The 25,092-nt window shown below is 43.1% G+C and overlaps 1 protein-coding gene across 1 annotated transcript in view; it reads left to right on the plus strand.

Annotated features, from left to right (window-relative positions):
• Positions 1-22,723, plus strand: part of TIAM1 (T-cell lymphoma invasion and metastasis 1) — an 81,170-nt gene extending 58,447 nt beyond the window's left edge. Inside the window, 14 exon segments of the mRNA XM_010186820.1 lie at positions 260-363; positions 8,476-8,655; positions 9,075-9,143; positions 9,466-9,591; positions 11,227-11,335; positions 13,673-13,846; positions 13,974-14,092; positions 15,829-15,937; positions 17,516-17,574; positions 18,189-18,291; positions 19,009-19,096; positions 19,969-20,141; positions 22,075-22,376; positions 22,379-22,723. Of these exon segments, the coding sequence (XP_010185122.1) occupies positions 260-363; positions 8,476-8,655; positions 9,075-9,143; positions 9,466-9,591; positions 11,227-11,335; positions 13,673-13,846; positions 13,974-14,092; positions 15,829-15,937; positions 17,516-17,574; positions 18,189-18,291; positions 19,009-19,096; positions 19,969-20,141; positions 22,075-22,376; positions 22,379-22,549 (1,886 nt within the window). The 3' untranslated portion in view covers positions 22,550-22,723.
• The last annotated feature ends 2,369 nt before the right edge of the window (positions 22,724-25,092 follow it).

Consider the following 25,092-nt stretch of genomic DNA (forward strand, 5'->3'; position numbering starts at 1 on the left):
ACTAAATAATGTATCTGGCCATAACCTGCTTATTTTTACACCTGTAGTTAAACCTGTCCCTTGCTGTAAATCGAGGTAGTCCTTTGAGGTCATTGGTTGCCTCTGGCATAACATCTTGTTGGCATGAACTTGTGTGCAGGCTGAGGCCTGGCCCTCCATGGGAGCTCTGTCTGTTGCACCCAGCTTTTTGAATTTTTGGAAATTTTGGAATTTTTGGAAATTTTTGGTTGGGTTTTCACACGCATCTCAATTTCAGCAGGGCACTCGCTTTGCGGCGACCCGGACAGCTCCGTGGAGACAGCTCCAGAGGAGACAGAAGCGCAAGACTTGGAGTCATCTGATGAGGCTGACAAGATGAGCAAGGTGAGAGAGTTTCATTTTCACATGCCAAGGAGCGAAAGCGCAGTGCGGTCACAGCTGATGTGCTGACTTCACAGCTGCACGCCATTAGAGCATCTTCCCTGGGAAAATGTTAGTCTTACTTCTAAGGTATTTATGGATGATACTGAACACAACAAATTACAGCTTTGATTATGGCACATTGCTACCTCTTAAGCAAGACTTGTGCCCTTTTTCCTAGGCTGGTTCACATCTTCAGCATCTTGTGATAATATTCCCACGTAGTTTTTAAATGGGATCGTTTTATCACCCCCTCCAACAGAGCAAGTCAGCAAAAGATCAGGTGGATTATTACAATTTCCTCTTCTTTCTTGGTTTCTAGACATAGGAGGAATGTAAATTAAAAGAGTATTTCCTTAAACCAATAGCATAGCACACACGCTAGTTTTTAGATGCAAACTAATTATAGCCAATCTACCTTAAATTGAAGCAAAACTCTCCAATTATAACTAAGAGGTTGTGCAAATGGATTGCTAATTGCCATCTATTAAGGGATGCGTTTCACAGTGGTTGGTAGTTTGTGCCGGCTCTGGTGCTGGGGAGCTTTACACAACATTAGGTGTGATGATTAGTGGCTTTTCTGGCAGAATCAAGTGAGATTATTTTGAAGAAGCTGATCACTTTTAAGTATTTGTTGGATAGGTGATGGTGAGATCTTACAGCTATTTTTCTACAGAATTAATGATCTAATGAGAATCAGATCTCACTCAGTTTGCACTTACATACAGGTGTGTTTTTTCTCAGCTCTTGTTTTAATGTGTTACAGTGAACTCTGAGCAGCTCCCCGTGCTATTCTACTCGTCATTGTAGTGAAAGGAAGGAAAAGACCCTGGCCTCTTGCTTCCTGATCTCCTATGTCACACTAGCCTGTAGTTTTGTCTTTGATAGCCAGGCAGTGGAAGTCAGATAAGAGAAAGCATTCCTATGCATGAAATAGCTGCAGAGCTTGCATGCAGAGTTTCAGTTTGTTTCCAGGTTTTATTACGGAACTTTTTCTTGTAAGTACAAAGAATTTCTTCTTCAATAACTGTAAGTGTTTGTTGATACTTTGGGATTTTTAACTGTAAATATGTGGGATTTTCATATGCTCTGGAAAGAGTCTCTTCTGTTAAACACTGAGGCTGTGGAAGAGCACTGAGCATAACACGTAGCTGCTTGGGGAATAAATGTTCTCGCTATGTTTTCCGTAGCTTTCTATTTCTGAGCTGTGTGACAGGCTGTGGGGTTTCATTTTGCATTTTGCCTCCTGGATTTTTAGAGCTGTAATTGCCAGAAGCAAGGCGTAAGGATTACATGATTAGCCCTGTGGCTCAGCAGATTGAGTTAAACTGAGAAATGTGCATTAGGAGCTCTAATGCTTAATATTCGTATATTGGAAGAGTAACTCGTAACTCTAAAAAGCCTCGGTTTCCAATGAGAGGAAAATCTGTCTTTCTGTAAATGAAATGTTGACATTAGTACGTGTGTTCTTTTAAAATTCAGAAATATGTCTTGTCTTGTTTGTGTGATATAGAGGGGAGTGGGGCATTTTACTTCACATTCTGTTTATTATGGAATGAACTCCTTGAAATGGTCTTCCATAAAAAAGCAGCACTCGTGTACATATAGTATATACAATGTGCTGTGTCTGGCAAACTCGTGAATGCCGCTGTCCCTGTTCACATTGAAGAGCTGTGTACTAAGTGGGCTTTTTTGTGGTTCTTCTCCAACGAAAGCAACAGAAATCCTCAAATTACTTTGCAATGCCTATAAAGAATTCCAGTATGTGGCAGAGGGGAGGATGTCACTGCCTGCTAATCACATGCTAATTTTTAAATACAGTGACCATGGAAAAGAAAACCTTAACCTAAGAAAAGCTCAATCAGCCAGAAGGCTTTGCTAATTCCTGTGCTCTTCGGAGTGCTTGGGAAAGCCAGTCTGCGTGGGGAGTAAGGAGGCTGCAATGCATGTTTTTCCATCAAAAGTCGCCTCTGGGCTGGTACATTGGGAAAAAAGCAAAGGCATTTTCCTGTCCGTGCACTGCCACACCTTTCCATGCTCCAAGGATTATGGCGCAGAAGATTAGCTGGTGTCCTCAGCAGTTTTACACAGGTTATTTTTGTACGTGGGAAGTGAAACACTCTGCCCTCGTACCACAAGGAGGGGCATGTTCCCCTGTATCACCATTACTGCCACCGCTTCCAGTTTCCTTGGATGGTGGACGTCTGGGGAGACTTTCTTTATTTTCTGCTCTTCTTGCAGGAGTGCTCTGATCCGTTCACCACTGGGCAGCAGTGGAAATCCAGTTTAACTATGCTGGAGCCTCCCAGCTAAATGCAGAGTTCCCCTTCTTTCAGCACAGATGCAGCATTAGCAGCTGAAGAGCCGAAAATAGCGTTTGGGTTGTCTTTTGCCTTGCGATAGCATGATCCTGAGGCAGGACTTAATCCTGCAAACACCACCTCTCTGTGCCGTGGTGCTGGCAGTCTGCTGATGCCTGCAAAGCACTGCAGAGGAGGAGAGCTCCCAGCTCCTCTGAGGAAACCTGCTAGCTCTCCAGCCAGCAAAGCAGTCCTAGGGGACAGTTAATAATTCATGGGAAAAGGAGAGGAACACAGCGCCGCAGCTCTCCTTCATCCGCTCTTGTAGCACGGGCTGGGCAGGCTTTTTATGAAGGTAAGCTGTGTCAAATCCTGCCAAAATCTGGGTTTGGGTCCCTTCTGACTTACCTGTACCTTTCTCATATAGGTGATGGGTGGACGTATAACACGGGAGGTGCTTAAATGTGTCTTCCCTTCTCCTCCTCCTCCTCCCAGCTGTCACCCAGCCCAGCATGTGTGGCCGTGGGTGTGTGTTTCCTTAGTGCTGGTGCATTTGTTGCTTAATCTGCAAAAGCCTGCAAGCTGTTGGTGATGGTGAAGTATTTGGAAGGTACACGAGTAGCTCTGAGGGTTCCTCCCTTTTCTGAAAATCTTACCTTCTGTATATCCTGAAGACCAGATAATGTGGAGTTTACTGCTCCATCACTATTGTCCAAGGAATCATTATAATAATAAGCAGAAATGCCGTGTCTGTAGAACTGATCTGATAAAATACTAGAAGCCTATGTGTTTCTATACTAGAATCCAAGGTGGGTTGAGGCGTTGGCAGTGCTGTGGTGTGGGATAGCTGTTGTTCTCTGGACTCGCTCCCTATCCAATTTCATGATGCACTACCTGCGTCAACCAGCCCTCTTACATACGGTATCTCTTGGGTTGAAATCTGTGTAAACAGCAGGAAGCAGATACACTTTTCTGGGTGCACTGTTAAGCCATGCAAACTGACAGTGGCCTGAGCTGTGCTCTCAGTTGCTTCTGCTCTGAGGTGGGCTCCTGACTTTCCTTTCTCTCCCCATTTTGTGTGGGAGCCAAGAGGAGCAGGGAGCTGGGAGGGAGAAGAGTGGGGGAAAGGAAAGCCCCCTCTCTGCCACCTCTTCAGGCTTGTGTTCATCTAGCACGTGAATTCAGCTTTCAGGCTGTTTGTGAAATGTAAATGATGCCCAGTTCAACAGAGTATCAGGAGCATTTCAAGCCAGAGTAATTTTGTAAATGGTTACTTGCCTCTGTGGTGACCCGAGTGTTTTGGCCTTGTGGAATAATATTGTAGTATAAATTGAGGTTCGAACGAGGTAAACTGAAAACTGATTATATGTGTGAGTGCTTAGTGTTGCAGGTTACCAAAGGCTAACATAGGTGTTGTGTTGCATCTTAAGATCGATTGTTGTGCATGTTTTTTCCTGTAATGGTCCTTTGAGTTCGACTGGGGATGTGTTTTAAAAGCTGTCATCAGTTAAAATACTGCAGGACACTCATTTCTCCCTGTTTCAATTAAAGACATCTGCCTCTTGAAATGAAAGCTAATTACCTTTGCAGCATTTGTACTTAGGGGAGCATGCTGTAATGGGCTGTGTGTGTACATGCTTAATACTGTTTAGAGGTATTTTTTCAGAGAAAATAGGTCGTCTTCTCTCTGCAGCATTATTCAAGACCAGAATTAAGTCTCAAAACCTTCAATGTGTTGCAATAGATGTGAAAGGATTAAAACAGGGATTTGAGGGGTAGGTTTTCCAGTAGCGTAACTGGCTTTTTAAAGTTCTTTTAATTCCGTGCCTCTGTCCCTTCAGATGTTTAATATTCTTCGGCAGTGCCGTTTGTAGCCAATCGGCTCATGCTCAGCCACAGGCAACAGACATTTATATTCCCTGGCTGCCTTCACCTCCGCTTTGCTGCATTTCAGCCTCTCTGCTGAAGTTTCCCTCTTAATGAGTCTGTGAAAAGCAGCGCTGGGTTCGCAGCTTTGCCTGGGTAGCCAGCTCTTAATTCCAGCTGATGTGGTGAGCAGAGGAGGCCAGCGGCAAATGACACATGCGGAAAGGCTTTGCTTACAGAAATACAGTCATTGCCCTTCCTTGTTAAAATGCAGCCGTCTTCTGTGCTGTGCGCCAAGTAAGCAGCGCACAGTATCTGGAGTGGGAAAGCCTTTCGGATCAGCTGAATATGTTGAGCACTGGGATTTTCCTCCTTGCTGGGTGACAGCTCTGGCGATACTGTCTTCCCAGCAATGTCGGCTCTTTGGAGAGGTAACCGTAAACTCAAGAGTGAAAGCACTGGGGGAGCCGGCGACTCTCTGTACCGTATGCTGTATTTGGTGAGCAGATCTACTGTGCAACGCGACTAGTCTAAGTAATTAGCAGTTAAATGAATTTTCATGCTGTTTTAATTTCCAGGTTATAAATTCGAGGCTAAGCTGTAGCGTACGTACCCTGCAGAGACTTTTTGTTATTGTGCAATGTCATTAGCAGCCCTGGCAATGTGTGAAAGGATGCAATTTGCCTGAGTTTTGTTTGGGAGATCACTACTGCTTAGAGTTTGCTCTTCATGGTGGAACAGGGGTGCTGTGTGCCGTTCGAGGGGGCAGTCTACCTGATGCCCAGGCACCTGTATGTCTTTATATGGTGAGCGCCAGGGGAAATGGCACTGCGCTCACACAACTACAAGGCAGGCAGGCAAACCTCCCTGCTGTGGGCAGCGTCAACATGCTTGGTGAGTTTAAGGACTTGCTCCTTCTGCATGGAAAGGATGTGAGCTTAGCTCCTCTGCTGAGCCACCTGCAGAAGAGGGGTTAATGTACTTGCAAAGTAAACTCTGCTTTACAGCCCAGTAGTGCCAGCCCTTCATCTTATTTCAAGGTTGCAGAATTGTGCCTGAAGTGTGATGCTGTATTCTTCTAGAGAAATTCTGGTTCAGTGCTATCACTGTTGCAGCTGACAAACAGAGCTGGTACTGGGATATAAAGGGATCTGTTTCTATTCCAGACCTTCTCTACTCTATCCACTTTCTCTAGGAAAATGGGGACAGAGGCTTTTGTTAATACTGTTCAAGAGTTTTCAGTGAAATAGCTGTGTTCTGAACTGCCCTAGGTGCAATGTGCGTCTGCTTTCTGTCTACAATTTTTTAAAAAGTAATATAAGGTAGAAAGGACTACATTCAGGAACAAAACAAGACAGTTTGCTCAATGAACTAGCGAGAAAACAGCTTTGTGGACATTATTGTGCTTGATACTTCTTGTCTGTCCAAAGAGTATAGGGTGAATGGTAGTTGGAAATGCATAAAAAGATGTGAGGCAGGGCAGTGGCAAGGCAGAGCTCGGTTGCTGCTGGCTGGAGCCGGGCATGGCTGAAGCCAGCAAGCGGTTTGTTAAGTGTTTGTTAAGGCTTTTAAAAGTCCTCTACACTTCCTTTTTGGCATATGGGTGTAACTGTTCCTTCTGAAGCAGACTGCGTGCCTGTATGACAGTTATCCAATTTTCAACTACTCGTTAGTGTTTAGCTGGTATTTCATGGTGTAAATGGATTTTAGTGCTCTCTTTTCTGGGTGACCCATCTTTGCCTGCAACTTATTGCAAGTACACGCACAGGATGGTGCACTGTCTGCGGGGTATCAATAATGAACTGCTTCAAACACTTGGTTGACTTTTGGAGTTTGATTCCATGCTTGTTTAATACATTATAACTGTTTTTAATTGTACATTTGGCTTTTACAACAAAATGTCACTGAGTACACCTTCCTCAAATATTCTTTCACAAAATAACCCTAACAAATTTTCTGAGGAAAACAAACCTATTCTGGGTCTCTGCAGGTTCAAATTAACATCTGTTCACTCTCAGTTCTTTGTCTGTTTCCAACAGAGCAGGTAACTTGGGCAGGGTTTTTTATGCCTGTGCTGAAGCCAGGCTTTCACGTACCGCACTTTGTGGATTTGGGGTTGAAATCTCATGCAAAATAAACCTAGAAGTTTGGGTATGCTTTGGATATACTGAAGAGTACAACATGTATAGGTGGAACCCTGCTGAGAAATAAAAGGAATTGCTCTGACTAATAAATCAAACTCTGTGACATGTGCCATTACCAGAACCTGAGTTAGTTGGAAATGAAATGGTTCAACTCACTACTTCCACCTTTCCTCAACAGATTCCAGCATTTTCCTTTCTTCCTCCTCTGGGTTAAACCTCAGATTCTGAAGATGAGTATTTTTCCTGTAATAAACTTTGTCCAAGAGGCATTTTTGCATAGACAGTCAGTTGCAATTAGTTCCTTGCTTACACTTGCGTCTTGAAGAAAATTACCATTTGCATAACAAGCATCTTTACTAATATGCCTTGCAGTCGTACACTCAGGTGAGCATTTACAGCCATAAGATACCTTTAGGGAAAGCAACTGTATTATGGAAAGAAAACCCTTACTTGTCCCTAGCACGGTTAATGCTCCTCTTGGGCATGGCAGTGTAGCACTGTAAGTGCACTGAGAGGGGAACATAGCAGTGTGGGAGCAGAGTGCGCAGCTTAAAAATGCAGCACTTTTCAGCACTAGGTGATCACAAAGGTATGGGGGAGTGAGGGCTCTGAATTATATAGTTGCTATAGGCTGGTGGGAGTGGAGTTATCTTCGAGGGAACAGGGCTCTGTTTCCAACATGCAATGTGGTGATATGGGGTTTTTTCCCCTCTTTTTTATTTTTTTTTTACCTCCTCTCCTCTCTTTGTCTATTCTCTGATGAACAGGCTAATTTTGGGTCAGTTGTTTGACTGGAGAGCTATAGAGGCAGTGCTGGGAAGTCACTAAATCTGGATTAAGATACCGTGGCAGGATTAAACACAGGAGGTTAGAGAGGTGTGATCAAGCACAGCAGTTCTTTTCCCTCACATGCCCCCTCCAGGTCTCCAGGAGAGATGAGGACAGGGCTCACTGCTGCATTGGCAACCGTAGAAGCCTGGGGCTGTTGTTACTGATACCAGAGACTACACCTTCCCCAAACTTTTCAGTGTAACAAAAGATGTGAGAATATGATCTAACATGAGGAGGTGAAGAGAGGATAAAACTGTCTTTATATGGAGACAGCTGATTAAACATTAAAGAAACCAGCGAGATGTAGCAGCTCTGAAAAACCTGACTTATGGGGAAGAAATTCACCCTGCAAGGCATGTTTCCAGACATAGAAAGATTTACCGTTAATTTCCCAAAGAGCTTGCGTTTGAAGCCCGAGAGGCTTTGGTTCCGCAGATGGCTCTGCTTCCCCGGAAAAACAGCTTAAACTGTTTCTGTCTCCGCTTGTCTCCTTGGCTGTGTTGACACTGCTATGCACAGGACTGTTGCAAACTAGATTAGGGAACTGGCAAAGGACTGGGGTGTGCGTTTTGTTTGCACAGTCATTTTTGGTTCCAATTCTTGTGCCTTTTTATTTGTTTGTTTTTCAATCCTAAGTGCTGGATGAACCTATTTTAATAAAGTCCATGCTTATCTGAAACCAGGAATGTTACTGGACAGCACTTCAGTTAACTTGAATTGTGTAACTTCCCCCCTCCACCCTTATCCCTTATCCCCAGTCTCTGAGAGATAGGAAAGACAGATGTATGAAATTATGTGTACACTTCTAGACTTTGATGCCTGTTAAAAAGCCCCCAACCTGCAACGCTTAACTGCAAAGGCTTCTCAGCTCCATCGTTCCTATAGCTCATGCTTAAAATATTACTGCTGGTCTTTCCTCTCCTTTCTTTTTAAAGAGTACAGAGCAGGTCGCTGCTTTCTGCCGCAGTCTGCATGAAATGAACCCTTCTGACTCAAGTGCTCATCCTCAGGAATTCACCGGACCCCAGCTGGCCACCATGAGACAACTCACAGACGCAGATAAGCTGCGAAAGGTTATCTGTGAACTTCTTGAGACAGAGCGCACCTATGTCAAAGTAAGGCGTCTCAATGTATTGCTTCAGTCTAGTAATATTTCTCCTCCCTCTGGAAAAGTTTGTTAGTTTATTCTCTAATACTTCAAATTCTGTTTCCTGTGTGTATCTTTTAGTTAATTTACATTCAGTTCTACAATCTGTCCCTAGAAGAGTGGCTTAAACCTCTGAAATAAGTAGGCTTTCCCAATTCTTATGCTGTCATTTAGAAATTACTTAGCTGCTTTGCAAAAGAACACTGCTCAATGAGATCTGGTATTGATTTTGTAAGCAAAACTTTGTAAATGTTTCCTTTTACTATTTTAAGTTACGTGAAATCAAACTATTTTGTCTTATGTGTGAAAGGGAAAAATTCATAGACTAGGGACAAATTCATAGGCAGTTTGAGGAACCAACATGGGAATCTCTTTCTGGATTTTTAGGACTTAAATTGTCTAATGGAGAGATACCTGAAGCCTCTACAAAAGGAAACGTTCCTCACACCAGATGAGGTATGTTAACTGTTGCTTATCATTTTCCTTGATAGTTCTGCTCCCTCCTACACCCCAGCTTGACTCGCTTTTCTGAGCAAGGGCTATGGAGAAATTTTGAATTCCATTTTTTTTAAATAATGGATTGAGTTGACTATAAAGCTACTTCTTAATAATGTATAGGTTGTAGGTTTTTCCCCCTGACATCACACACACATTGTACAATTGGAATTGCCGAATTTGGAATTAAATTGGAATTGAGAATTGCTAAAGTTGTAGAAAACGTGATTCAGTGCAAAGTGGTATTTTCAACAGCTTGCTTTTTTTTCTTTTCTTTTCTTAGCTGGATGTTCTCTTTGGAAATCTGACTGAAATGGTAGCATTCCAGGTAGAGTTCTTGAAAACTCTTGAAGATGGAGTAAGGCTGGTTCCAGACCTGGAAAAGCTTGAAAAAGTTGAGCAATTTAAGGTAATCTCATTGGTTACACTGTGAGTAGTGCTTTAATGCTCCTTATCTTAGTATCTGACTGCTGTCAATGTTTGTGTAAAATCCAACATCTACTTAAGCTTGATATTAATTGTTAGCTAGCACTGGAACTGTTTGAAAAACATCCTTCTACAATTGTGGTTTATGCTGCATTTAGCCATATACAGCACTGGAAATCTGTAACACCATGTGCTTTTAGATGCTATTCTTGCCCTTCTGCCAGATTCCTTGTCTCAGGCTGTCAGGATAAGCTAGAAATGGAAAGTTACATAAAACCTTTGTTCTGACAAGTCTAATATAGTACTTCAGAACCCCACTAGGGCTAGAGATTAGAACTGTAAACTGAATTCTGTATCTGGGCTTTTGATGCATAGTGGATCTATATGGCAAATACTTCCAACTATCAGCAGATGTGCATCAAAGGTAGAAATGTAAACTAAAGATATAGAAACTTCGTTTAAAAAAATAGGAAAATGTGGAAAGAGAAACTTCTGTGTTATTTCTAATGCAGTCATGTACTAGAAGTAGCTAACACAATGTTTAGTCTTTTGGGAATTTTACTCTTGCTTTGAGCACTCACCTTGGTGGAGGATAGGATGTCTTGATGAATAATAAAAGTTCTACGGGGATTGCTCTTCAGCTAACACAGAGCCCTGGAAGAACTGCTGAAAGAACTTGTCTTTTCATGCATGTGTGACTTTGCCATCAGGTGCTTGTTTAAAATAAGCAGCAATCATGGACACTGCCCTCGTGTAACTAGAACACAGATTTTGTTTTGTAGGAAAGGCACCCTTAATGCAGAGCACGGAGATACTTTTTTTAGTGGAGGAAGCCTCAGTGACCACTGTGTGCTCTGAGCTTTGAGAGGAGAGGAAGAAGCCTCCTTATGGAGATAATTCTGTCTTCTGAGTGCTGTTGCTTCCACCTCTTTCCATAAAAAGTACATAATCAACTTCATTTTCAGTTCTGTCTTATGGGAAGAGTCTGCAAGCAGCGTGAAAAATGGGACATCAGGGTTTCATGGTTTCAGTTCTGCAGTTTACTTCCCTCTGCTGCCTGTAGGCAAGCTGCCTATGTGTTGTCTCACCCCCGCCACCCCATGTTGTCTTGTTCCTAAGTGGGTAGCAGAGCAAAAGCTTGACAGTAGCATAGACATCTTAGGAAAAGATTGTGTTGGCCCTTAACACAAGCTCGTTTTCAAGGGAGCGAAGACCTTGATGTGTTTCTGCAGAGGGACAGTAGTCTCGCTCACAGCTCTTTAGTGTCTTGATCCATTACAAAGTCAGATACGTCCAGTCCTTTCTGTGGCCTCTGGTCATTACTTGGATCAATACGGTTTTAAGCTCAGGCATTTAAATGCAGTTCTGGAGCTGTGAACCTAGTTATGTTTCCAGATTATCCTAACTGAAACTTGGCTAGTGGTGTTAATCACATAGGCTGAATCCAGGCACCGAGACTGGGCCTGTTTCTTGCTGGATCGTGTGAAAACACTCTAAAAATGCAGTGTGCTGTCATCTAAAAGCTAAATGGAAACTTCAAGTGACCTAGCAGAAGGGAAAATAACTAACTGGCTTCATGTGCTTTTTTCCCTAATACCTTGGTTTTTTTAAATCCTAGAAAGTGTTGTTTTCCTTGGGAGGATCCTTTCTTTACTACGCTGACCGGTTCAAGCTGTACAGTGCCTTCTGCGCCAGCCACACAAAAGTCCCCAAAGTACTGGTGAAAGGTAAGAGCTGTGTGCTGGACAAACAGACCTGAGTATGCAGAGAGAGAGATGTTGTAGCAACATTTTGGTTTGGGCTGGTGCAGGTTGTCCTTGTGAACCATGAGAGGTGGCCACTGCACCCTAAACCATGCAGGACAAGTTGTGGTGGAGGAATGGGGGCACATATAAGCCTGGTTGCTCTCCAGCAGCCTTTGCAATAGTGAAGTCAGTCCATCTGGCCTGAGAGGCTTGCAGAGAGTTCTGTGCCATGGGTGTTTTTGGACCACCATTGGTGTAGTGATACCAAAGTAGCTCACTACAAGAAATTGTTAATCTTGCATGTAGTTTCCCCCCCCTACACTTAATTTATTCTCTGACATGTTCAGTTTCATTTCAATGATGTGGGTGGTGGAAGGATTTCACAAATGAGCAATGTGGTGCATGCTAATGGGTCACTGTGTAGTTTGGAACCGGGAGTGGTGATGCTTGTAATGACCTCTGGATCCTCCCAGAGTTTGTGCCGTGAATCCTTGCTAGTGGCAATCCCACTGGAGCTCCAGCCAGTGTGATTGAATGATGACAGCCATTAGGAAAGGATCAGCCTAGGAGAATGTTTTATGGAAGCTGTCTAAATATTTTAACTTCACCGTGCTCTCTCTCCCCTCTTTTCCTCTTCTCACCTTTGTTCCAGTTTGCCTGAGAAGTTTCCACGTGTGAATTGCTAGTAGAGGCTGGCTTGCTGAGATGGAGATAAATGAACTGTGGTCTGGCTTGTAAATGCCTCCTTGCCTTGGAGGGATGTTTTTTTCCCCTGTGCAAGTGTTAATCTCTTAGAGTTAGCAGTGCTTCATGAAATTCATTTTTGGCCAAGACATTAAATAAACAAATGGTTCCACTTGTAGGAGCAGTGCCATTAAGGGAGGAGCTCTTATTTTTCAGAGAACATCTGGATGCCTGACAGTCAGAAATTTTGTGGTTTCATTTGTTTCTTAGGTGGTTTGAGTTGTGGGTTTTGTTTGTTATTTTTTGTGCACACTTTTTAAAATTTCTGCTTGTAAACTCTTATTTACTGTGCTGCAAAGAATGCTTGGCAGCTCTGTGGAATACATGAATAAATGATTTGCTGCTAGCCATATCCATGCTTGCTTTTGGCATCATTTTGTTTAACTTCTATGTTAAGGCCATAGACTAGGTAGATCTGGTTGTTCTGGTTTGCTTTTTTGTCGCTGACTGTATTTATAAATGAGAAATGGTTGCACTTGAATTATGGCACAAACAGAACTTAATTTTTTTTTCCAGTGATAAATCTCTTACAAATCGTGGGAGTGTATTTCAAGTGTAATTTGGTGTCCACAGCTGAGGTGCAGGTGGCTTTTGGATTTGAAACTAAAGTTGCTTTATTGAAATCAGGTGACTGTCTGCAAAAATGCACCGAAATTTGACAGGGGACATGGCTCTAATAAAAGCAATTGTGTGGGATTGTTCCTCCACTGTCTAAAAATGCCACCTTCTCCATACTTCCTTCCCTGTACAAATGTCTGTCCTAGTCGAGGGAACAACATAGAAAATGGTATTTTTATAAATTCGGTAGCAGTCAGGTAGGAAAGATGATAGTGATCAGATGTCCAGTCTGCCTGTGCTCCCAAAGTTTGATGTACCATCAGAAGTACTGAAATCATGAAGTCTCTTTCGTAGCCCAGTTGGGTGGTGGACATCCCATCCCTGGAGACATTCAAGGTCAGGCTTGATTGGGCTCTGAGCAACCTGATCTAGTTAAAGATGTCCCTGATTACTGCAGGTGAGTTGGACCAGATGATCCTCAAAGATCCCTTCCAACCCAACACAGTCTGTGATTCTATGAAGTTTACTGCTTCCTGCCTCCTTACTAGCTCTTGATTTTTGTTGTTGTTGTTCAGTACTGCATTTTAAGGTTTAATGATGTAACACTAACGAGACTCACCAATATTATAGGTGTTATCTGTCAGACTAGACTCCTGAGTAGTGACTTCTTATGAATATCCAGTCTGAAACTTCTCTTAAAGGAAACAGATACTTTAAACAATTTATGCTGCTCTAAAATAGTTGCAAGGCCAGAAATACTGTGGGTAGTGAAATTAAAAACTGCATGTATTGGTACGGTAGGTGGGTGCCTGGTGTTAAATCATAAATAGCTTATCTGTGGCAAAGGGTCAGTAAGTCAAAACCTGAAGTGCATAAATCTAATATTGTGGACCTTATAAATTTACATTTCCCTGCAAAATGTTGCTGGATAAGTTAATTTAAAGCTGGAAAAGTCACTTTATCAGGGCAGCTGTTATGATTTTTGATTTATCCAAGTGCTTCATTTTAATCTTCCAGCCAAGACAGACACTGCTTTCAAGGCATTTCTGGATGCCCAGAATCCCCGACGGCAGCACTCCTCCACACTGGAGTCTTACCTCATCAAACCCATCCAGCGGATCCTGAAATACCCTCTCAAGGAGCTCTTTGCTCTCACTGATGTAGACAGTGAAGAACATTACCACCTTGATGGTAAGGAGCCAACCTACGTTGTTCTTCCCTGTTTAACCCCTGATCTGGAGACCTCCTCCTCCTCTTTCCTCTCAGAGGCTTGAAAATACCTTTTGTCTCTTCCCCTCTCTCTGTGTCTTTCTTCCAGTGGCCATAAAAACAATGAACAAAGTTGCCAGCCACATTAATGAAATGCAGAAAATCCATGAAGAATATGGGGCAGTGTTTGACCAGCTCATAGCAGAACAAACAGGGGAGAAAAAGGAGGTAACAGATGATCAAATTTAAGAGCAAAAAGGCTGTTATTTCGGTGCCTGTGGCGTGAATGTTAAATTGTATCAAATATTTACCTTTCATGCTGTGTCATTTAAGTGAATCCTGGTGCAAACAGATAAATCTCATTCAATTCAAAAGCTGCTTTTCCAAGCATGGTTCAATGAGTGGGAACAATATAGAGAAGCAGTGGATTAATTTACCTTGAACATTGTGCTTGGGTTGATTTCCCAGTCCAACCTGCAGTTTACTATTTTTGTGTCGGTGTCTTGGCTCTCCCCATTCCACAGAAATAATCTCGCCCCACCAGTCTGAGGGGATTGCCATGCTGAGGCAAGTCTGCACTTAGTTCTTTAATCCCTTTGAAGAATCAAAATATGAGGTGTGGTGTGTGAGAAACCGCTGCTTCCGTTTTAGAAAGTGTGTTAGTGGGCTTGATATATGAGAGCACCTTGGGCTTTGGTCTAGATCTCTCATATGGCACATACAGAAACATGTGAAGATCGAGTGTGGCTCAGTCCTGGCTGACCATCTCAGAAATCTGTGGAAGGTGTCTTTAAATCTCAGACTGAGACCTGGACAGTCTGTTTACCAATAAAATGTAGGCCTGCAGTCTGGCAGCACAGAGAGTGGTGAGGAATAAGGAGAGAATTGAGTAAGATCAAGGGGGACTCAAAGAAGAGGTAGAGACAACCTGAAGGGCCAGTGGGAACAGTGATGTGGGTCAAGGCTGGCGACAGACGTGATCCCATGAAGATCATGGGGTTTTGCCAACAACCAGGATGAAGAACAAACATAAGAGGTGTTGGACTGCAAGGCAAAAGATATCTGAGATTGAGTAGTGTTGAGGAAGTTTTGGGTGTGAGAGCTGGATAGCAGCAGTGGGCATAGAGGACCAGATGGTTGGGGCTGGTAAGCAGTGGTGGAAAGAGCATGTCAGGATGCCTGTTGGGAGAGCAACTGTGTTTTGGTGTTAATTTGGGAGAGGAAACAGTAAACACATTAACTTAGTGTTGCTCTTGTTATCAGGGAGACCTGATGTTGTGCTGGTGGTATCTGTGGTGTCCTTTCGCAAAAGTGAGACTGAGAGGAGAGTGAAGGAATGGGATAATGTGACCCTAACTGAGGATAGCCCTCAGTTTGTCACTCTAGGAGCCTGTAAGTCAAAGTAAAGGACTGAGTTGCTGCAATATTAGTAGGCATCTCCCACCAGTTTTTATGGACTCTTTTATTAGTCCATTTCCAGCAATGTGGTTTCTGCAGAGGAGCCTTTGGGTGAAATCAAGAGCCATAGCAAGTGTGGGGAGGGAGTGCTTTGACGTGGTACTGTTCCTGTACTTCACCCCAAACTCTGTATGTGTGATGGGGGCTTGGCTTAATTGTTTGAACAAAGCAGAATGAATCTGCTGGGAGAAAGATGGACAAAGGAGAAAAAATACAAGGAAATCATCTGGGTTTTGCCATCACTTCCCACCAAATTATGAGAGCTGGACTCTGAGTTTGATTTCTCCTAATTTATGCTCACCAGTTAAGGATTTACATGCATCTATTGCTAACTATCATAATCTGTTTGCACACACTTGCAGTTGTTTGATTAAATAATCCAAAAGTTTGCTTGTGGGGTATTTGTTTAAGAACAAAGTTCAAGCAAGTTTTCTTGAACTGAAATTCAAGTAAGCTTTCTTGAGCTGTTTACATATGGTGTCTGTGTGCACGTGTTTGGTTGGCAGGTTGCAGACCTTTCGATGGGGGACTTGCTCTTACATAATACAGTGATATGGCTGAATCCTCCGGCTTCACTGGGGAAATGGAAGAAGGAGCCCGAGCTGGCAGCATTTGGTTTGTATCCTAGTCATTTTATTTTGGATGCCTAAAAGACTGTCGGCTGTGCCTTAGCAGATACTTGATGAAGGTAGCTGAGCATTGCCTTCTGCAGGATTTTAGGAACCTAATACCATTTTTGTCTTTTTGCTGCATTGATAAAATTCTGTTACGAGTTGATCTAAATCTCGTGAAGAATTTGGAGGTGACTGCTTTAATGGTGCAAGAGTTTCTTAAACCCGTATCCAAGACTATGAGTTCAGAGCTATATAGAATGGTATTTGTCTCCAAAAAGATATAGTTTGGTAGTCTGATTGATGCCAAGTAACTCTACTTCACATCTTGTAGGATGGGGTTGGGGGCTTGAGGCTTTGCTTTATTTCTCCATGCCTTTTGCCAGAAAGGACTTAGATATATAAGCTTTAAAAAGTGTTTAAAAGCTAAGCCAGGACTCCCAGTGAGTTGCTTTGGAGTGGTCTGTCTCCCTCTGAGTAGTCTATCTTGGGTGGCCAGACTAGAAATTGAAACTGATGTTGGCATAGATCTCTAGGTCTTTCCACTGCATTGGAGTGTGGTCCCTTGGAAAGGTATATGATTGCTTATACTGGCTTAACAATGTCTCTCTCATTTTCAGAATCACTTCAAGTAGTGTGTGGAGGTTTTCTTTATTTGTTCCAAAATTTCTTTACATGCAAAAGGCGTTTTCCTTGTTGTTTCCAAAAAAATGATGCTAGTTAGGAAGCCTATTTTTTTGTTTTTTTTTATTTTGTTTTGTTTTGTTTTATACTGAACATATAACAAATGAAGACTCTTTGAGATTTGCTCTGGAAGAACACATAAAAATTGACAGCTTTCCTGTAAGTTGGGAAAGCACCCGGTCATACTCTTGAAGCCGAGGGGCCACATGAAAGCTGCTAGGAATGGGCAGCAACTCTTCATTACTCCAAAAATCTTTAAATTGGTTTCATAAAATGTCCAAAATTAAGTGTCCATGCAGCTCAGTCCTAAAACAAAGGTTTGAGGAGTCAAAGGTTTAGGTTGAGTCCTGAAGAAAGAGATCACAAGGAAAACTGAAGTCTTGAAAGACAGATTCCAGCTCCATGTGGCTATTATTTGGCAAAAGAGGAACTGGATTACACCTCTGCCTGCCAGTGGTGTGCACTTTTTAATTCGGCACAGACCAGTGTCCCACATGGGAGGGCTCAAATTCAGTTGAAGTGCAGTCTCATCTGCTGATTGACCGTGTGTAGCTGGATGCTGCTCGTTTGTCTGAGGTGAACTTAGCTGGGGAATTAAAGTTTTCTGAACTTTTATGCAGAACTGTGGCTGTTTGAATAGTTGTTCTGCTAACTGGTGACTTAAACTCTGAAGTTTCAATTGACTTTGAAGTGACTTAGTTTTGAGTAGTAAAACGCTGTGGAGCTTGGTTTTTTATTTGGAAGAATATGCAAGAGAGCTGGTAACTTTACTCCTGCCTTCCCTTCCTGACTCAGGTGAGGGCTGTCTGAGGAGCTGAAAGGTCTGTGTGCTGGGGCATAGGAACGCGCCCCCACCCTTACTGACTACATGGCTTTTGTTTCTCACTTTCTCCTCTAGTGTTCAAAACTGCTGTGGTTCTTGTATACAAGGATGGTTCCAAACAGAAGAAGAAACTTGTAAGTTGTATGGGCTATTTTGGTGGTGCTGTGTGCATTTGTGGTACTAAAATCGATTGCTTTCCATAAGGCTGTGGTGCTAGAGTGTGCTTTTGCATGTGGGATCCTTGTTCACTGCCACACAACTGAGGTTTTGGGTAATGCCCAGTGGCCTGCTGGTCAGCCTGGGTGCTGCTCTCTGCAAGCTTTCATTTAGTTTAACCTTTGCTCTCTGCTGGACTGGTCGTTTGTGTTGCCAAAGTGTCATTTGAGGTGCGTGTATGGACGTTTGCTAAAGTCAACTGGCCACAAGATAACTTCAGAGAGACTAAAGCAGAACTAATGCATGTTCATGAGTGTATGTGCACTTGAGAGGAGAGAATGCAGCATTGGTCTCGAATGACTTTTGAAGGCACTGATAAGAGTTGATTGGCCTAGTAGTTGCTTTTGTCTAGATTTTAGCAAGATATTCATAGATAGGCACTTCAGTGACGCTGGTTACTCAGATGTTGTAGTGAGACAATAAGAATTGCAGCAAGTCTCTAGCTGGCCGTTCTCAACACAAAGCACAGGAGACTTGTGTCTGAGCATCCCAAGGTGTCCCATTTCCTAACAGCATTTTGAAATTCTCCCAGGGAGGATCACATAGAGCTTCAATTTATGAAGACTGGGATCCGTTCCGCTTTCGCCACATGATACCTTTAGAAGCACTGCAGGTTCGAGCGTTGGCAAGTGCAGGTAATGTTCCCACTGCATGAATTTGGCAGGGTTCTTAATGTTTGAGCTATGGGCTTGTCCTTAGTGCATGTGTATGCAGTTTCTGGGGCCTGAAAAAGGAACCCATAACCTCAACATCCATAATAGCCCTGGAGAGAGGTGAAGGGGCAGAAGCTCCAGTTGTGTATCTCCAGCTTGTCAGTACTTTTCTGAAGCCAGGCAGCAGTCTGGTAAAACAGGGCAAAGCTGTGGCTGACCGTGGCTCACTCTGCTCCTCTTCTGGAGAACAGAAGGCAATCTTGCAGCTTGGAGACAACAGAGCTAGCGAATCTTCATTCTTGTGGTTGATGGCTTCACGTGAATCATACAGCATTAAAAATGTCACAATTTTAAACAATTTGCTCCCTTTCTAATGCATAAGTGAAAGTGGAAAGAACATAGGAGGGAGCTGTAAAATGTCAAAATACTCTATGGAATACCTGAAAAGCTGGTTTGGTTTGGTTTGGTTTGGTTTTTTTAATACATTTTTATGGGGCTGAGTGAGTGTATATAAAGTACTTCTAGATTTTGACAAGTACTTCAAGATTTTGAAAAGCTACAAGTTAATATTATTTGCTGTGTATTATCTGTTGTCCTGGATGATCTTAAACCATTTCTTCAGGATTATGAAACAAATACTCTAACTGAGGTTACATATGAGAAACTGTTACGTGAAGTTCTGCTTGCTTTTCACTTTAGATGCAGAGACCAATTCTGTATGTGAGATTGTCCATGTTAAATCTGAGTCTGAAGGCAGGCCAGAAAGAACGTTTCACCTTTGCTGTAGGTAAGTGCGTTTCTATATTTTCAGTGGCAGGTGCATCTCTGGGTCCCAGCTTGTCATTGTCTTTCCATTAATGCAGTCTGGGAACAGCCAATAGGTGAAGTGAGGGAGAGGGTGTTAAAGCCTTACTTCTGCAGGCAGAATTTTGTAAAATGTATTAAAATAAAGGCATATATTTGATCAGCCTTGCACCTTTTTGGGAATATCGTTATTACAATTTTCCTTTCATAAATTTACATCCAGTTAAACTTCAGCACTACATTTTTATGCCAGGTAGCTGCTAATGTGTTGTGTTCAGCTGGTACCTTTCATACCACCAAGTTTCAACCTCTGCTCTTAGGGCATTGCCCTTTCCTAAAGGAAACCTTGTCCATCCTTGTTGTGGTGTTTGCCCTGATGTGTTTTAGAGTTCAAATAAGAACTTGGTACACAAGTTCACCAGGGTCCAACAGAGCTGGTACCAAGCCAGTTCCTACTACTGGGAAGTAGAGAGTTGCAGGAGTTGTGCTTGGTGTGTGTTCACAGAAGACAAACTGAGATTGAATTGGCCATTGTAGGTCAACTCAATGTTTATCAGACAAAGCCAAGTGTGTGGTTGGTATTGGAGGAAAAGGCAGCCTCAAGAGGGGTGAATGGCTAAATGTTTTGTTAATGAACAGGATATTTGTTTCCTTGGATGTCCACTGTAATGACTATAGACTTAGCTTTGCTTTGTATTTAGTGTATTAAATTGAGTCTTCTCTGGAGGAAGCGAGTGCCAGTTCATTTGCACTGTCTTAAATTACAGAACTGGTCCTTATTTATCTCATTTGCAGTGAGTTTTTAGCAGTTCCCAAGAGGTAACGCTGCCTTTTGTATTCTTGCCTGTTTTTCAGTTCACCAGAACACAGGAAGGACTTTCTGAAGGCAGTGCACTCGATCCTGCGGGATAAACACAGAAGACAGCTTCTTAAAACTGAAAGTTTGCCCTCATCCCAGCAATATGTTCCTTTTGGTGGAAAAAGATTGTGTGCTCTAAAAGGTGCAAGGCCAGCCATGAACAGGGCAGGTACTGTAGGGCTACAGACTTTCAAGATCCCAGTAACCCCAGCACCGTTGTAGGACATGTGGTGGTGTCTGTTACTTGTATATTAGGATTAGCATTCTCTCCTGTGTATGTAAAAACTGCTGGTTTTCCATGCTTCACCTCCTTGAGAGCCTCACATGGCCTCTATTTACCCTGCTTTTTGCACTCAAGGCTCAGCTTCAGAGTGGTCCTGGCGTGGAAGGAGAGATGGGATTTCCTGTCAATACTGATTGGCTGTGCACTTTAATCTGGAAATGGGTTTCAGCTGAACAAAGCAGAAGCCTGCTTCATATTTCTTAAAAGCATGTACAGAATTTAGAACTAACCCTAGCACTTTGAAACTAAAATGCACAAGAAAACTCAGCTCCCTCGAGTGAGTGGGTGGGATTGAAGAGATAGCTTTGTATGTCCTCTATTTTAGCCTTTACAGCTCTGTTGCTAAAGCGTGCGTGCTTCTACTTCTCACACTTTGAGAGGCATGCACTCGAGACGTCATTATTTTTGTAGTGGCCTGTCCTAAACCATGGATTTTCCTTTTCAGTTGACTTCAGGCAAAAGCAATGAGAAAATCCCAGGGAAAAAGCAGGTTTTCATTTTCAGAACACTAGATGACGGAGGGAAGAAACATTTGCTTCCAACTGAAAAGTACATGGCACCGCTGCGTGTTTTGTTCTGGTCTGTTATCTGTATTTTTTCCTGCTCATTAGATCCAGCAATGTAGACAACCAGGCTTTCTGTTCCTCTTCTGTAATGGGCAGGCCAGACCAATAACATCCGCGGCATGCCTTCTCACTCGGGGTGTTGCTAGCCATCTGCCTCAGGGACACCTAAAATCACAGGGAAGAGTCATCAAAGGAGGGCCAAAATGCAACTGTTTTACCACAGTGCTGCTTCAGTCAGTCTGTGGGGCTCATCTGCTATAGGTGCCAAATTCAGTTTGGCTCATCAGTGCATTTACATGATGAATTCTGCAGATTAAAATCTCCTCTCCAGACCTCTCACTACAGTTAAAATTTACAACTGCTGAGCTGTTGTACTTAATGCATGTTTTAAGGCTCAGGGATATTAAAATGTAACCCCACCCCCAAGCTAGAGTTTAATAAATACATCCTAAAAGCGCTAAGGTGCTGTTTAGTAGAGGGGGACAAACTATAACCTTGGAGCTCACCTGCTTGCCATGGAGCTACGTGTGTGTGTGCACGCAAAGCGCTGGAATGCCTGCAGGTCCTTCAGCTGCAGGATGCGTCCCCTGCTTTGCCTCACAAGCCTCTTCTGAAGATGTGCCAACACAGAAGATGTGAATTTGCTAATTGGGCCAGTTGCAAAAGCTAGTAGACCAGCTTGATGCTGAGTAAGGAACTTCTGAAAGTTTTTCTGCTTTTGGGGGCTTGCTTTTTTTTTTTTTCCTCCCCAGCAAGGAGGGAGCGGGGAAGGGAGTAGCAGAGCCTAGGCCAGGGAACTTACTTCCCCCAAAATAATGCAACAATTGCAGCATCTTCAGCACCGAGGTAGCCACTTGGAAACCTATAGCGTTGCTCCTACCTGAGAGAAAGCAATTTCCCAAGGTGTAAGGCTAGTTGGTTTTTGTGGTGTGCTAGCAGCAGGGGCACTGTGTGTGAGAAGCTGCGCTGAGCAGATGCACTTTGTGCGTGCTGGCTGCTTGCCTGCCGCTTAGGAGGAACAGTAATTGTGGGCCATTATCCCAACTGTGGATCTGAGTAGCAGAAACTCCTTTTTCAGCTGGAGAGAGACCTGTGCTGAGGAGCTGAGTGGAGGATGCTGAATGGCTAGGTCCTTGGTGGGAGTCTGCCTGCTTTGGTGTTAAATAAAGGGCCCCTGGAAGACGTTAACTTTTTAAAGAGAGTTGTAACCATGTGTAAAAAGCCTGTGGGGTTTTATCTTTGTGTGTGCGCAGTGTCAGCCCCAAGCAAGTCTCTTGGGAGGAGAAGGCGGCGGCTGGCCCGAAACAGGTTTACCATTGACTCAGACGCCGTCTACACGAGCAGCCCCGAAAAAGAGGCCCAGCAGCCCACGCACAGTGGGGACACTGACCGCTGGGTAGAGGAACAGTTTGACCTTGCTCAGTACGAGGAGCAGGAGGACATCAAGGAAACAGACATCCTCAGCGATGACGATGAGTACTGCGAGGCCATGAGGGGCGCTGTGGCCGACCGAGACCTTCGGGAGCGGCTGGAGGGAAGCGCAACAAACACAAGAGAACAGAGCGCCCGCGCCCGCCCATGGACACGCACGCCTCCAGGATGACCCAGCTGAAAAAGCAGGCGGCCTTCTCCGGCATCAACGGTGACGTGGAGGGCCACGGCGAGGAGGTCATCTGGGTTAGGCGCGAAGACTTTGTCCCCAGCAGGAAACTCAACACGGAGCTCTAAACTGGTCCCTCTTCCCCGCCTGGATGCGTAGGTCTCCCCATCCCGCCCTCCATCCCTCCCTCCTGCCCCCGCGCACCGCGGGGAGCCGACCCCGATAGATTGCACACTTGCACACACCATTTCGGCAGCTCAATTGGTCCGAAGCCATGCGGCCACACTTTAGGCAACTGTAAAACGCTCAAAACCTGGAACGGAAGAAGCTTAAGGTCCTGTCTTATGTTACCAAGGGCTTTCACACTATTTTATTTATTCTAAAATAATCAGGGGCTGAAATTAGGTATGGGGAGATTATCATCACTGGAAAACAAATTACTCTGGATGTCTTAACCTACGTGCAGCGAACTAGCTTAAACAATAGCACAAGGAACAGAGGGGTTTATAGCTGTAAAACGTCAGTCGTAGGCTCATCTCCTTAACGAGGAAACTGCCTTTTAAACGTGTACAGTTGCAGTATTCTTATTACTTTTCCCTCTTTAAATGTAAGAGAATATACATGTCTTTTAGGAATGTGTGAGGAAAGGTTTGGGATTTATGTTGTGTGAAGTCCTCTTGGTCTGTGGCTGGTCTAATTTAATGTCCATGTTGGAAGCTCTGGTTTTACATAATACTATAAAGATGCCAAACTCTCTTAAAAGAGATCCAAATTTAACACTTGAAGAAATATTTTTTTGTATTTTACCTGAGATGCAGGGGCACAAAGGGACAAGAGTTTTACAGCGTTAGCGTAGCTCCACGTCTAGGATACGAGGCTAGCTTTTTGCAGAGGGTTAGGAATGGTGGTTTTATATTAAAGTATGAACTGGAAACTCTTATTTAGGTATAACTTTCTTCAGGAAAAGGATTATTGTATATGTTTGAGACTGGAGTTTAGTTAGATAATAAAAAGAAGAAAATAAAATGACGTGACTGAATTTTAGTGGACCAAACCGATCCATGGTGTAACCTCGCTGGAGCCAGCGTAGCAGCATCACAGACCTGTTTGGTCCACTCTCTCTGGCAGAGTTTGGGCTTAGGGGACAGGGAAATCATGGCCAAAAAACTGACCTCATCCACTCTCCTACTGTGGGTGAAACTAGTGTATTTTAATTCCTTTATAAAAGCTTTTCCACTGCAATAGAGTGTGAACAAGTTCTACACAAGGAAACCTCTAACATTTTAAGTCTTTTATTTAAACATCTAAAACAGGGTAAAATGTGACTAAAATCTTGTGTTTTTTAAGTAGACTTCCAAATACAAAACACAAAATAGCACTTTTTTTTAAGATTTATATAGCTTTTCCCATTTCAGTTCCACCTATAGGAAAAAAAGGAAGATTATATGAAATTTTCTCTTTTTTGTTGGTATCTATTGATGTTTGACACATTGGTAGGTACTTTGAAGACCTGAAATTTTATAATAGCTTTAGGATTATATTTTATAAAATCCACTCTGACTATATTTTAAAACATAACGAAAATTATTCCCCCCAAAAATCCATCACTGTCTTTGTGTCCCAGCTGGCATCCTCCCCTCGCCCCCCTCTCCTTTCTGGTTTCTGGTGCACTATACTTGAGCTTACGAAAGCTTTCTCTATTACCTTTTTGCTATCTTCTGATTTCTTTTCGTAAAAGCTTTAGAACGGTTTCTATACCCTTTGTATTATCACATCATTGTTTTATATCATCTACCTATCAGTGGTGTCCCAGCGTATTAGAGAAGCAGAGGTTGTAGCTGTCCGATGCTGTACCCAGCGGAACGCAGTCAGCGCTGAAATACTGGAAGGCTGGTACTGGGAAGGTACCGTTGCTCTTGTACATAATGTCATGACATGTCTATGTCAAAGGTTCTTATATATTTCTTTTATAAGCTGAAAGAAGGTCTATTTTTATGTTTTTAGTTCTATGACTGGAACGTTGTAAATGCCTGTCAGAAATAAAATACCGGAAAAAAAATACGAGAGAGTGGTGTGTGTATGCGTGTGCTCCAAGACAGCTGCCCCTCTCAGTAGAGGCAAGCAAGGAGGTGAGTCCTGCAAGTAGATGAAGCTGTTGGGATCACTCTCCTGGCTTTAATAATGTGTATTTTTATTTTTTAAATTTTTTACCCTCAATGGAAGGTCCAAGCCTGGAGCTTTGCCTGTTGGAGGACAGAAAATGAGACAGACAGGAACTATTTGACGTGCACCTTGGCACAAAATGAAGCTTCCTTTTAGTGGGATCGCTAACTTTAAAATGTCATGTTCAAATCTGTAACTGGCAACACTGTTCCCCAAATCTGTGAAACTGCATCAACCTCTACTGAAACATGAGTGCAGAGCGTGCTAAAGCTTGCTTGTGTGCTCAGCAGAGAACAAATGCGAAGAAGTAGGAACTTCTATTTTAAATGCCACAGCCTTTCTTTAGATGGGTTCAGGTGTTGATCTCCCCCACAGTTTAGTTTTTGCTGGCTACTGCAACATTTTCAGCGGCTGACTTCAGCTTTCAGATTGCACATGAAGCTGCTTAAAGAGCCTGTCCTACTGCAACAACATCATGCCTGGCATTAAAAATTCATGTTACATAGCT

The sequence above is a fragment of the Mesitornis unicolor genome, unplaced genomic scaffold (genome assembly GCF_000695765.1).
Source record: "Mesitornis unicolor isolate BGI_N332 unplaced genomic scaffold, ASM69576v1 scaffold9976, whole genome shotgun sequence".
NCBI classification, from domain to species: Eukaryota; Metazoa; Chordata; class Aves; order Mesitornithiformes; family Mesitornithidae; genus Mesitornis; species Mesitornis unicolor.